Source organism: Ascaphus truei, chromosome 3, assembly GCF_040206685.1.
Source record: "Ascaphus truei isolate aAscTru1 chromosome 3, aAscTru1.hap1, whole genome shotgun sequence".
Taxonomy (NCBI): Eukaryota; Metazoa; Chordata; class Amphibia; order Anura; family Ascaphidae; genus Ascaphus; species Ascaphus truei.
The window spans coordinates 232305830-232320439 of NC_134485.1; the positions used below are offsets into that span (position 1 = coordinate 232305830).

At 42.6% G+C, this 14610-nt stretch overlaps 1 protein-coding gene across 1 annotated transcript in view; it reads left to right on the forward strand.

Annotated features, from left to right (window-relative positions):
• CYBB (cytochrome b-245 beta chain) overlaps positions 1 to 14610 on the forward strand; it is a 59781-nt gene that overhangs the window by 28437 nt on the left and 16734 nt on the right. Inside the window, exons 6-9 of the mRNA XM_075590302.1 lie at positions 5065 to 5255; positions 10553 to 10685; positions 13144 to 13236; positions 14246 to 14499. Of these exons, the coding sequence (XP_075446417.1) occupies positions 5065 to 5255; positions 10553 to 10685; positions 13144 to 13236; positions 14246 to 14499 (671 nt within the window). The remainder of the gene's footprint in view (positions 1 to 5064; positions 5256 to 10552; positions 10686 to 13143; positions 13237 to 14245; positions 14500 to 14610) is intronic.

A 14610-nucleotide genomic window follows, 5' to 3' on the forward strand; every position in this document is an offset into this window, starting at 1 on the left:
AATTAATAGAGCCGCAGAACGGCTCACCAGCGGCCTAAATCCACTCGCCACGGGCGTGTGATTATCATTAATTGTCGAACACTGTATATATATATATATATATATATATATATATAGATATATATATCTATATATATATATAGATATATATATATATATATATAAAGCAGAAAATAGCCGTGTTAGCCCAGTTGCGATAGTGCAGAATAAATGAGTTCTTCAGTATTAGGTGATACATTTTTTATTGGACTAACAATTTCTGTCATAGGACAAGCTTTCGAGAGTTATCCTCTCTTCTTCAGGTCAAGCAATACTGTATATAAAGGATTCAATGGCTAAAACAGTGTAGAGAGAGGGGGGGAAAAAACAGATATTTACTGTAGATAAGGTAGGGTATTAAATGTGTTTGAAGCCAGGGGACAGTGTCAAAGAAAGGTGGGGAGGGGGAGGGATATCCTGCTTGCCTCTATTCTTATCCACACTTTATCTCTCCCCCTCCCCACTTTTCTTTGACACTGTCCCCTGGCTTCAAACACTTTTAACACCCTACCTTATCTACAGTAAATATCTGTTTTTTTCTTTCCTCTCTCTACGCTGCTTTAGCCATTGAATCCTTTGTATATCAGTATTGCTGACCTGAAGAAGAGAGGATAACTCTCAAAAGCTTGTCCTATGACAAAAAAGTGACAAAACCCCTCCTGTGGAGCCCCCATAGCCTCTCTTGCATTCCCAGTAAAATCAACCCCACACTGATGAGACCCATCAAGGTCGAAACAGCTGTCTGTGGGTGGTTTTCTGGGTATGCACCTTAACCCTGGCTGTGCTCAAAGCTGTGACCATGCAGCAAGCTTAAGCCTATAGGGAAGCATGTTAAAAATGGTTATTGAGGCAAAAAGTGACACTGTGTGCTCATTTGCATGTCATTTCCCAGAATCCCTTGCTTCTGTGGAAGTGCTGTATGCTGGGTGATAGTGGGGAAAGGCGGGGTTGCAGACCTGCCTAAGACATGCAGATGAGCATACAGTTATATTTGCATATTTGCTTTCCTGTGGAGGGTTTTTGTCACTTTTTTTACTCACCATAACTTAACTCAGTATTATGGTTTAGCCTATCCCATAGCCTCTCTTGCATTCCCAGTAAAATCAACCCCACACTGATGAGACCCATCAAGGTCGAAACAGCTGTCTGTGGGTGGTTTTCTGGGTATGCACCTTAACCCTGGCTGTGCTCAAAGCTGTGACCATGCAGCAAGCTTAAGCCTATAGGGAACCATGTTAAAAATGGTTATTGAGGCAAAATGTGACACTGTGTGCTCATTTGCATGTCATTTCCCAGAATCCCTTGCTTCAGTGGAAGTGCTGTATGCTGGGTGATAGTGGGGAAAGGCGGGGTTGCAGACCTGCCTAAGACATGCAGATGAGCATACAGTTATATTTGTATATATATATATATATACACACACACACACACACACACACACACACACACACACACACACACACACACACACACACACACACACACACACACATATATATACACACACATATACACACACATATATACACACACATATATACACACATACACACACATATACACACATATACCTGAGCCAGAAGGGGAGACAAGACAGAGGGAACCAAAATCAGCTGAGTGGAAGAAGGGAGGGGGGGAAGTTTAGCAGAGCGAGCAAGGAGAGGAGACATGACAGGGAACCAGCACTTCCAAAATCAGCTGAGTGGAGGAGGGGCAGTTTAGCAGAGCGAGCAAGGAGGAGAGACAGGACAGAGGGAACCAACAAATTGTTCAATCAGTCAGTCGGGGGAACGGAGCAGCAGGCAAGTTTTTTAAATGGAATGATACCTGGGTTCCCCTCCACAGCGCTTGCGCAACTGGTCAATCGGCTTCATAACTCCCCCCCCCCCTGATGCGACGCAGTGAAGGTGGGAGAGGCAGATTGATGGCGGAGTGCTTCTCCGCATGGGGTCGTGCAGGACACAGAACGGAGTTCTGGAGGGGGAAGATAGGTCTAGCCTATTTCAATATTAAATTCACCACATTTAGCCTGCCAATTCGCCACAAGTGGCAAATGGCGATAGGGTTGCCCACCTCGGGGCTAGACCATGATGTAAAACAGCTGTGAGCACTAGCTAATCAATTATGACATCAGCACTGAACGACAGTGGTCTCAGATGGCGTCTCACGTATCATGCTGATCAGTGCTGCCTTAGGTAGCAGTGGCTTGCGTGCGTAATGTACATCGCAACTTAATAAATAAGGGGAATACCTAAAAGGCACGAGCATTCAATGCGTATGTTAGTTTGCACAAAAAGACAACAGAGCATATCTGTGGAACATATCCTAACAATACATAAAGGAAATAGCAGCTGTAGTGACTAATATTCAAATACTGGCGTCAGCACTGGGAAACACCATGTCGGATGGCGTCAACCGTAACCAGGTAACCACCACTGCAAAACAACAATGGCGCGCATGCACAGCATACGTAACTGCAATGAGCTATGGAGAAATATCCTTAAAGACGCAAGCGACCAATGTGCACACAGTGCTGGCTCAAATAGGCAACCTAGCACATGGGCAAACCATCGCATATCATAACTAATTAAAGTGTCAAAAAGACACAAACAGCAACTTCAATCGCAATGTAAATAAAGCAAGCATGATAACGCATGCATGGCTAGCATGAGTTTAAAAGCATAAATATAGAACAGGTGTCATAACATCAGGTAACCATAGTTAAGGAGGGGAAAATAATAAAGTGAAAAACAGAAAAAAAGGGACGGGAAGGGAAGTGTTACCATGGAGTCCCAAGACACATGAGACACATGAGGAGTGAGTGCATAAAAATGAGACAGAAAGAGGACTGGACACAAAATGAAAGCAGAGGCATACTAATAAACATACTAATAAAGCATCACTATTAGATACCGTGGATATAAGGTGGATAGGGCAATAGAAAGGAGAATAAGCAACAAAACAGAAAACATTTTTAATTTTATTTCATCAAATGTCCCTGTGGACTCTATTATATAGGGAAAACAAGCCGGATGTTTAAGGAAAGGATGACCGTTCATAGGTCCACCATGACCTACAACACCTTCCAGTGGCAAGCCACTTCAGGCAACATAAACATGGTTTATCCACAATGAAGTGTATGCCTATCCTACAAGCCAATATATCCTCACATGGGGGTGATAGGAATAAGTTGCTGCTTCAACTGGAGGCCAAAATGATTTATGAACTAAGAACAATGTCACCACACGGTCTCAATGAAGATTTTCGCCTAGGATGTTTCATCTAATATGATAAATAAAACTCAATTTGACACTTGGGACATTATTTGCACATTGTCTTTATTTTTATGCCATTTTTGCTTTTTGCTTTAGACTTTCTGTTTTTGTATTGGTGCATTATATTTTCTTTGCATTTTTTTCTGCATTTTTTACACAATTTGCATTTTTTGCTTTTTTTGTGGTTCTCCCACATTAGCTCTTTGTTGGTTGTGTCTGTAATTTTTTTCTATTTTTTTTTTTCTGTTTTGTTGCTTATTCTCCTTTCTATTGCCCTATCCACCTTATGTCCACTGTATCTAATAGTGATGCTTTATTAGTATGCCTCTGCTTTCATTTTGTGTCCAGTCCTCTGTCTTTCTGTCTCATTTTTATGCACTCACTCCTCATGTGTCTTGGGACTCCATGGTAACACTTCCCTTCCCGTCCCTTTTTTTCTGTTTTTCACTGTATTATTTTTCCCTCCTTAACTATGGTTACCTGATGTTATGACACCTGTTCTATATTTATGCTTTTAAACTCATGCTAGCCATGCATGCGTTATCATGCTTGCTTTATTTACATTGCGATTGAAGTTGCTGTTTGTGTCTTTTTGACACTTTAATTAGTTATGATATGCGATGGTTTGCCCATGTGCTAGGTTGCCTATTTGAGCCAGCACTGTGTGCACATTGGTCGCTTGCGTCTTTAAGGATATTTCTCTATATCTCCTTGCAGTTACGTATGCTGCGCATGCTCGCCATTGTTGTTTTGCAGTGGTGGTTACCTGGTTACGTTTGACGCCATCCGACATGGTGTTTCCCAGTGCTGACGCCAGTTTTTGAATGTTAGTCACTACAGCTGCTATTTCCTTTATGTATTGTTAGGATATGTTCCACAGATATGCTCTGTTGTCTTTTTGTGCAAACTAACATACGCATTGAATGCTCGTGCCTTTTAGGTATTCCCCTTATTTAGTTGCGATGTACATTGCGCACGCACGCCACTGCTACCTAAGGCAGCACTGATCAGCATGATACGTGAGACGCCATCTGAGACCACTGTCGTTCAGTGCTGATGTCATAATTGATTAGCTAGTGCTCACAGCTGTTTTACATCATGGTCTAGCCTATCAGGGATCTGTTTGTTAATGGGTGTTGGGTATATATGTTTGTCAGGTATAACTATGAATTAGCACTCCCTTGAGAAAGGTCCTGTGTCAAGGACCGAAACGTCGGGTTTATGTGCCGGTTTTTCTACTGAATACACGCTGTTTTTGTACCTTTGAGTGTGCTGTCTCCTTCTTGCCTCGTGATCTTGGGATCCTGGATCTACTCGGTAAGGAACCTATCTATATATATATATATATATATATATCTGGTAATTGTATTTTATTGAAGTTCTTTCGTGTAGTAGCACTTTTATGTATTTTTGTTGCATCCCTGATCTATTTTCCTTTAAAATAAAAGTTTACATTTGTATATTAAAGGACTATGACTATGAGTAACACTGTACCCATATGAGAATGGATAGGAAACGCCAATACACCTTTATTAGGTTGTTTAACACTTTACAATGAACTTAAAAAATGAACACACCTCGTGGTGCTTGTCTACCTTAAATTTAGGCTTCACTGCTTGATTAGTATGCAGAGATGATGTACCATGGTAGCCATTAGCAAATGTAAAAAGCCAGTGGTAAAGAAAGTGTTCAATTTGCTATTGCTACACCTGTAAACTGTATGCTCAATCGCATTGTTTTTTTTTAACAGAACCCAGTGGGAGGAATTAATGTGGCTTTTACCTTCCTGGCTGGACTCACTGGAGTGGTGATTACGCTGGCACTGATCCTTATAATCACCTCATCTACAAAAACTATTCGCAGATCATATTTTGAAGTCTTCTGGTTTACACACCACCTCTTTGTTATCTTCTTCATTGGTCTTGTCATCCACGGTGCTGGGTTTGTATTCCGTGCAGTTTTTATATTATAGTGTATCATTCCAAATGACTTATGCCTCGATCCAATATGCGGGGAACCCTGTAAAGACTTGGCCAGGTGTGTTCTGAACTTCATGCTGATTCCAGTTCTTTTATCTTTTGTTGCAGTGCCTTTAAAAAAAACCAAAAAAACCACAAACACTTTTGAATTTGAAAACTAAAACAAATCCTACTTATTTTGAACATTTGTCCATCATTTTTTATAAAAATAAAAAACGTGATTATTATTTTTAGAACCAAATTCAAAACACCAGCAAAAGTCTCCACCCTGACAACTTAACCACTTGTTCCTTACAAACTGTCTTCCTTTTGTCAGGAATTTGTCAGGGCCGTGAGCTTCACTGACAAAAACATATGAGCGATTTCCCGCCAAGGGGGCCTATGCAGTAAGCGTTCATAAGCCACTTATCGAGCACTTATCGTCCAAAATGCCTACTCTGATTCAGTAAGCATCGATAAGTGGGCGATAAAGGCCTGAATTGCCCCAAAAAAAGTGTTCAAAACCAAATCGCTGAGGGAGCGGCGATAAGCCTCTTATCGACGCTTTCGGAATTTTCATAAACTCGTGCAATTCTAGTAGCCGTGAATAGGTTATCGATGCCTATCGCGGCTCTAGAATGGCGATTTTCTCCCCAAATCCAAACATCAGGAAAAGTTAGCGGGAGGGTGGGGAGAAGCGTTGATAAGGTGGCGAAATGGGATTTAGAAAAAATCAGGCCTACTTCCTGCATCGGATTGATGCTGGGGGTCTCCAGAGCTGATATCCATTAATACCAGCCCCGGAGACCCCCGGCATGAATCCGATGCAGGAAAAATGCATTTACAGCCATTTCATTACCTTAGCGGCAAACCGCTAAGGCAAATATGGGTTTAACCACCTGGGCCAGACTTATTGTGGGTAGCGGGTTTGGGTGAAGGTGGTATTTGGCCCTTGGTGGGTGTTTAGGCCTTGCGGGGGGTTTGCAGGTGGACTTAACCCCTTCATTACCTTAGTGGTTAATACCGCTATGGTAATGAAGGGGTTAACTCCTCCCGCTACCACCCGCAAGGCTTAAAAACCCATCCTTGGGGCTAATACCACCTTCACCCACACCCACTACCCACAATAAAAACAATGTACACAACAGCCCCACTACCCACCTTTTATGCCTCCAATAAACATTACAATATCTAATAAACACCAATACCCCACCCACCGCCTGTGCCCCCACCCCCTCATACTGGAAAACCATGATTTATTTTTTAACATAAGGATTAATACCCCAGTCAGATGGGGGTCCCCGGTGGGCACGACGGGTGTCCCTAGGCTCCACAGTGCAGCCCTGGGGTGCCCACGGGTGTCTGGGGACCTCCGGGTGGTCCCCGCTAGGTGCCGTGAGCCTCCAGGTGGTACCCACGGGTCACCGTGGACCCCAATGGTTTCCACGTGTGGTCCCCACAGGTGTTTGTGGGTCCCCGGTCATCCCCACAAGTGTCTGGGGGCCCTCAGATGCTGGAGCCCTCGGGTGGTCCCTGCGGATCCGTGGGGCCCCTGGTTCTTCCCCTCAGGTGTCCTCCATGGGTCTCCCAAGCCCTGCGGTACCAATTCTGTATTGAAAAAATAAAACATGGCCTACATTTAAATCAATACTCCCCCACCAAACACATACAGTACAATAATGGGCAAAATAACTATTTTCCAGATATGGATAATAGATTATTTGCCCATTTTTAAACACAGCATTAGCCAGCATAAATAAAGTAAATACTAGATACTAGGATACTACAGGTTCCTGTCCTCCATTGCCAGAAAGCATACATACATAATAAATACAATCTAATGTCGCCTAACACCTTAATCACCTTAGCGGTTAATAACCACTATAGTAATTAAGGTGTTAACCAACCCTGACCCGTTACCCACCCGTGAGTTCTAACCACCCAGCCCAGACCCACTATACCCACCCTGTACCCATTGAGTGGTATTGTGGTACATCATACCCATATAATAATATGGGCAGGATAAGTCACTATAGCACTCAATGGGCGCCCTAATCAAAATATATTAATGCACAAAAGACACAATAATAAAACATTAAAAACCACCAAAACACCCCAATTCAATAAATAAAAACACTAGCCAGCTAATGCAATTAATACAAGTACTAACCAGCTCAACACGGAATTAATGAAACCATTAACCAATCAAACAATTAATTAATAAAACAACAAGGAATTAATTGAAACAGTAACCAACAAAGCAATTAATTATGAAAAAATATCAGCAACACAACCAATAAAAGCATTACCCTTACCAAGATATCATTAATTAAAAACAAAAAATTAAAACAAATCAGCAAAATGATAAATAATTGCCGGGTAAGGCCTTTTCAGAGGGTCGATCCTATCGCTGGCGGCAACTCGCCCGTTTTGGGAATTTTGCTATGACAGGTAATCAAGGCTTTCTGAATACCGTGATAGCAACGCTCCAAAAAACGACGATATACATGGCCAGGCGATTTTTTTTATGAACGCTTACTGCATAGGCCCCAAGCTGTGCACCTGTGTGAAGCATTGTGCTTATATACTGGCTTTTTTGTGTCTGATACACAGCAGACTATATAGCTTTGGGCTACAGAATAATGCTGGAAGATGAACTTCTAAGTTATTCCGTGCTGCTAATTTATTATTTTTTGTTTTACCTGAACTACGGGCTCCTGCACAGTTGATCCACAATCTTTCGACCCAATTTAACTTTTTATTTTATTCACCCTTTATCCCACTGAAAGAATACTGCCTGGTGTAGACAAAATGGCCTCCATGGTCAGCCTCCCTCTTGCGGCCAAGAGAAAGTGGCAACGTCATCAGAAAATAATGTTGTAGCTTTCTATTTGCGACCCTGATGCCATATTTGCCTTTTTTGTTTTGTGTCAGAAACTCGCACAAAGAGCTGCAAATATCGCAGGCACCTGTCAGCAGTCAGGGCACTGTTATTTGGGTTCAAGGGGTAACCCGGTTCATGCAGCATAAAAAAAAATTATATATATATATATATATATATATATATATATATATATATATATATATATATATATATATATATTTTTGCTGGTTTAATAACCCATCACAGCGCTGACCCTGTGAAACCAACTCAACTGTGGCAAGTAACACAGATCAAGAAGCTTTCTAAAGTGTGCGACAATACACTCAACAAGAGAACATGGAGTAATGATGCACAAGCCTCGGTATCCAATATCACCACTGACAGACTTAATCTGTCAGTCAGAACAGAACAGACACGCACACCTTTTGGTTATTTTTGTCAGCTAACAGTAGTGCTAAAATGTAATGGCATAGCAAATTGTCAATAAGTCATACATCTTAGGTATAGATGAAGTTGTCCTTTGCTGTATTAGCGTCTACGTACTTCAAATCAATGAGATCACATTGGCAGTTGTTTTTCTTTGGCAACACCTGACTGATCTATTCAAAGAGAATGACTAAACTGAGCCAGGCTAAATTACTCATCTACTTGAAAGAAGAGTGGTACAAAAAGTGAACTGCATCCTTGAACAGTTCATATACAAGGCAAACTATTTATTTCAACCAGTAGGACACAAAGGTTGTATTTTCATATTTGCTGTTATTAACAGAACACTTGATATTGGAAAGTCCTGAGAATTTAGTTATGCTCCTGTGTTTCCTTGCCAAGTAGAATGTATAATCTTCAAACTGTAAACCTTTCAGAAAGAAGTGAAGTGTACGTAACAATGTTATTAATGAAAATACTTTTTGTTATATGTTTCAAAATAGAAAAAAAATTGAAACTGTAAAATAGCTGGTAATATTTGGTTGAGAGTCAAATGAAAATATACACTTTGGAGGTATTTTTTTACAAGACCTCTCGCTTCATTTTCAATTTTCTGCCAATGCCCTCTTTTGAAGTCGTTTCTCACCTTGCAAAAGTGTAGCACTGCCCTAAAAAAAAAAAAAAAAACAGTTTGGGGTTTTTAATCTGCATTACACGGTCAAATAATAATCAGTGCAAGAAAGCCTGAAGTATTCCTGCATAGATCAGGCTCACATGCAGCTGCAGAACTACTGTACCATAGATGCATGTGGTTCAGCTGCCCTAGGGCCCCTACTGGTAAGGGTAAAACAGATAGAAGGCACCCCCTCTCTTTCTTCCCTCCCCCTGGGGCCCTACCTGTGCAGCAGAGGGAGCATACCCAGGAGCTCCTAACACGGGAAGTTATGTCCCCATCGGAAGTCAGACTCAACTATCTCAATTGCTACCTGGGTGGGCTCCCGCCGCTGCTGGGTTTGGCCCCGCACGCCTCGCTGCACAGGTAGGCCCCTGGCCGGGGATGGGGGGGACTTTTTTTAGCCCGGGTCCACTGGTGAGTAGTTTTGTTCCTGCTCACATGTTTATTTTGTTTGTAAAGCATCCTTGTCTAACAGAAACATAATCAGATAACAATCTCTGGGGAATAGTTATTATTAAGTCTTCTGGATTCAAAACTGGGGCAAAAACACTGCTCCACATTTATCCAGCAATAGCATTCACATTCATATTGCTCTATGTATCTAGGAAATATTGGAGTAAAACCGGGACCATTTCACCCTGCACCTCTGTATCACAGCATTTCGCTCCAACTTCCCCACATCTACCCTCGCTTGCACCTTGGAGAGAATCAGGAGGAGGAGTTGGGGAGGTGTTAGATAGGGCACAGATTAAAATGAGATGCATCACGTTTTGCGTCTCTCTCTTAACCACTCTTTTTGCCCTTTATTTGCCCCCAAAATCCTCTGCATCTGAAGTTGCTCGAATCTAACATACTGTACCACATCAGAAGCAGGAAACTGTTCTTACATATTCTGCAGCTCTAACATGTATTATGTTCATACATACAACCCAAAGGCATTTTTATTCTTTATTCACAAATTTTGTGACTAGAAGCCTTTTGTAATTGACCAATTTTGACTCTGGCTTCAGAAAGGTATTAAGGTATGAAAACAAATGTCATAATTAACCAGGCAGAATTAGCCAAAAGCAGCAAGCACCATAAAGGGCAAAAGGCCGGATTCAAAACACTAATTTTTCCATCGGTAAAATATAATCTAGAAGATTTGAAAGGACATGTGGACAAGCCTCGTGGCAGGTGTTTTCCTAGTATAAAAATCCTACTTCTACTACAGTATTTTAAATTCTTAGTAAAGTTTTGTAGAAATATATTTTAATCACATGCTGAAATTAACGAATCACTTTTTATTTTTCAGTCGAATAGTTCGAGGACAGACAGATCAAAGCTTAATAGATCATCGCCCAGAAAAATGTGTACATAATTTTACTGAATGGGGCCCTGCCAACCGTTTATGTCCAACTCCACAATTTTCAGGAAATCCACCAATGGTATGATATCCTACTTATCACAAGGTTTCCAATTGTCTGTCGTGTATGGTCTCTGGGCTGAGCCAATCAGCTAAACATTGCTTGTCATAATATGTTTCCTCATTGTCTTAATAAAATAAAGAATAAGTAAACAACAGTGCTTATTTTGTTGAGGTTCAAGACTCCATACTGCTAAGGGTTAGATCGTGTGATAAGCTGGACAACTAACTATAATTTCTGAGAAGTAATGCTTGTACACTATGAACTTTATCTTTTCACAGTTAATGCTAAGACCTTTACTGCAGGCGAACGTTGTGATTTACAGATACTGATGTAGCCTTATGGTTGGTCGTGCTGCCCTCACGAAATCCATGTGACACTGTTTGAGCACACGTGTGCTCATGGAGTGCCAGTAAGGAGACTAATGGTCCATCAGGATTAACACAGCTGGGGTCCCTGCTTCTGAATGGGACTCCCGCTGTGTGAATCCTACCGTCCTGCATCAGTCTGTAAGGCTATGTCCCCGTTGCATCCGGCGGCGCTCGCAACTGCGTGCACGCCTCTCACCAGCCCCTTACCTCCTCCCTAGCAGTTCCCGGTGACTCCTCGCTTCCTGGCTCACTGCATACTGTGACGCTTCAGCCAGCAGGGGAAACAACTGGATTGTGCTCAAGAGCGGTGACGCGTCACATGGTGCACCAGGGAACCCATCAGTGAGGCGGGTGTCTCCTGCTCCTGCCCTGCCCCGTTCCTCCCATCACCTCATCCACTTTGAAACTTTTAAACCCATTCACATGCTTGATCACCACCCTGCTCCTCCTCTTCAGCTTCTTGAGCCCTGTGATCTCTTTGATGCAGTGGCTTTTCCATGGCCCCTCATGCAGCATTTTTTAATGTGTGTGGGGAGGGGGGGGGGGGGGAAGTCTGCACAAGTGGTTAAAAAAATAAAGTCTGAAATCCCTGCCGCATTGCCAACATTTTTGGTGAATGCTTACTGAGCTCCATCTGGGTTTGTTTACACAGAAGCCCCTGACAGTGAGATCAGCCAGCGAGCCACCTGTTAGGCTGAGTCCCCTGTGCCGCTGAGCACGCTGCTTGGCGAAGTTGCATCTGGCTATTTCAATTTTTATGTCCCCACTCACACGGAGCGTGCACGCTCATACACGGGCACGGACACGCTCACCCACGGTTGGTGCTTGCGTAAACAGCTAGGACACCCGGCACTCATGCTTGGAGAGTTGGTGACGCCACTGCTCTCCAAGCATGAGCGCGGTCAGCGGCACAGGGGACTGAGCCTTACAAGGAGACTGCCTCACACAGCCAAAAAAGACTTTCCAGATCTAAGTTTTATGTGTGTGTGAATATATATCTCAAAAACTGCTGGACACATAGATAAGTTTTAAAACTCTATTCTTTCTTATTATGCGTGTGGTTCTGTGATGGCCCCGCCCCCGTCATGTCCGCGCCCACCTGGCCCATTTAGGCCACACACCCCGCGCATCAGAACGCAGCCTAAAGACCGCAGATCATGGTGAAGGGCCGTGCACGTGCTGCCAGGATGCAAGGCGGGCATGCAGGCGCATGCACTGGGGCCTTAGCCTAAGAGATGCGCAGTAAGAGTGAGACAGAATCAGTCACTCTCTCTGCGCGCCTCTAACAGGCGATCACGCTGCTTTTATTTTAATAACACAGGATTGAAGCAGGGGCTCTCCAGAGCTGAACCGCATTAATTTCAGCCTCAGGGACCCCCTGCTTCCCGAGTTACAGGCCTTGGTATGGGGTGCCGGTATCTCTGCCATGTTTAAATGTCCAGTGTCATGTGACCAGGACATTTAAACCATGCAGAGAGATACCGGCACCCCCTACCGGGCTTGTAACTCGGGAAGCAGACTGTCCCTGAGGCTGAAATGAATGCGGTTCAGTTCCGGAGAACTCCTTCTTCAATACTGTGTTATTAAAATAAAAATAAATGCTGCGTGATCACCTGTTAGACGCGCGCAGGGAGAATGCGTGTCTCTTACAGACTGATGCAGCCTGGTGGGATTTACACTGCGGGAGTCCCATTCAGAAGCAGGAACCCCCGCTGTGTTAATCCTGATAGGCCAGCCCCCTTGCCAAGCACTGTGCCGCGGACGGTCAAGTGTTGCCAGGCAGTGCACCATTACATGCTCTTTGGCTGCTGATAGATAGGAGTGGCTGCATCTGTAGTCTCAAGCACTTCCCTCAATGAAAATAATACCAAGAAAAGCACCTATAATAACTTCTTAATCTAAAATAATGTCATGAAATAAGTATGCAAGATTAAGCAAGTCTGATGCAGATTAGATGTTTAACACTGCAGTTCTATCTCAAAATAATTGCTTTTAGGAAATAGAAAATAAACGTCAGTTAAAAATTATTTATCTTCTATACTATAAAACATCACTCTTATTCAGTTTACATTTTTTTTTATATGAGTACAATGGGTTCTTTTTTGCAGACCTGGATGTGGGTGGTAGCGCCCATGGTCCTATATCTCTTCGAAAGACTGGTCCGATTTTGGCGATCACAGCAGCAAGTTGTTATCACAAAGGTAGCGATGCTTACTTGTGTATTCTACACAGACATGCTGTTGACACTGCGATAGAAGCATTACATGCATCATAGATAGTCAGGATTCTGACATACATATTTATTAACTCTATGGCAGCGAAGGGGTTAATATTTTGATTCCAGAAAAGCAAATTATCTGTAATTATTCATGTCTACAAATCCTATTTGTAGAACCAATTTCTCATACTCGGCTTAAGAAATATATCCATCAACTAATGTATTTATTGCATGTATTGCATGTATTGTATCTGCTTTATTTATCTCTGAAATCCTATATTTTCTTACTTTTCCTACATACTTATGCAGCGGCCGTTATCCGAGCATTTCACGATTGGTATTCCTGGGCATACCCAGGTTGTGCCGCATGATTTCTTCAAACTTTCCCGTTAAGACACGAGCTTACTAGTGTTTTTAACGGGTGTAGAAAATGGCAGTTTAGCGTTGTCTGCCATGTAGCAAGGATTGCCGTTCAACAGGTTTTCACTGACGGTCGGACTGTTATTGTAAACCGGTGCTGGTGCCGGTGCTGGTGCTGACGCTGGCACATTGTTGGATTGGGATAGGCGTGACTGGTGTGATTGGCGGCATTCACAGCAGCGTTCATGGAAGAATAACGAGTGAATGCCGCGTGGAATACAGCAGAGTTCACGAAAACGGCTCTGTGAAATGTTGGGATAACGGCCGCTGCATCTGTAATGGAGGTTACTGATCATCATAGTCTCATCATAGTCTCATCATAGTCACTGCTGAGCTGTTAAAAACTAGTTAAAAAATAGAGCCTGTCCCTTTACTGGTTGCAGATATGTGTTTAACGAAGCAGATCCTTTCAGCAACTCATATTTACAACTAGAAAGATGCAGTATACTTATATAACGACTCTCCCATAGTTTGCCATATTTACACAAATTATTACAATTATTACCATACTGTATGTTTGCAGAATTTTGTATCATCCAACAGTTTTCTTTGTGGATCCTCTGCATCACTAGGTTGTTACACATCCTTTTAAAACCATTGAACTACAGATGAAAAAGAAGGGCTTTAAAATGGAAGTTGGGCAGTATATCTCTGTCCAGTGCCCAGCGGTATCCAGGTTGGAGTGGCACCCATTTACTTTGACCTCTGCCCCAGAAGAGGATTTCTTCAGCATTCACATTCGAATAGTTGGAGACTGGACAGAGGGTTTGTTTAAAGTTTGTGGCTGTGATAAGACAGAGTTTCAGGACGCATGGAAACTGCCAAAGTAAGTGAACAACTTTACCAGAACCTGCTACTTTATTTCACCTTACCGCAATATGTATATATGAAGGTACAGTAGTGTTGAGAATTGTAGCCATAAAGGCCTAGAAAGGAG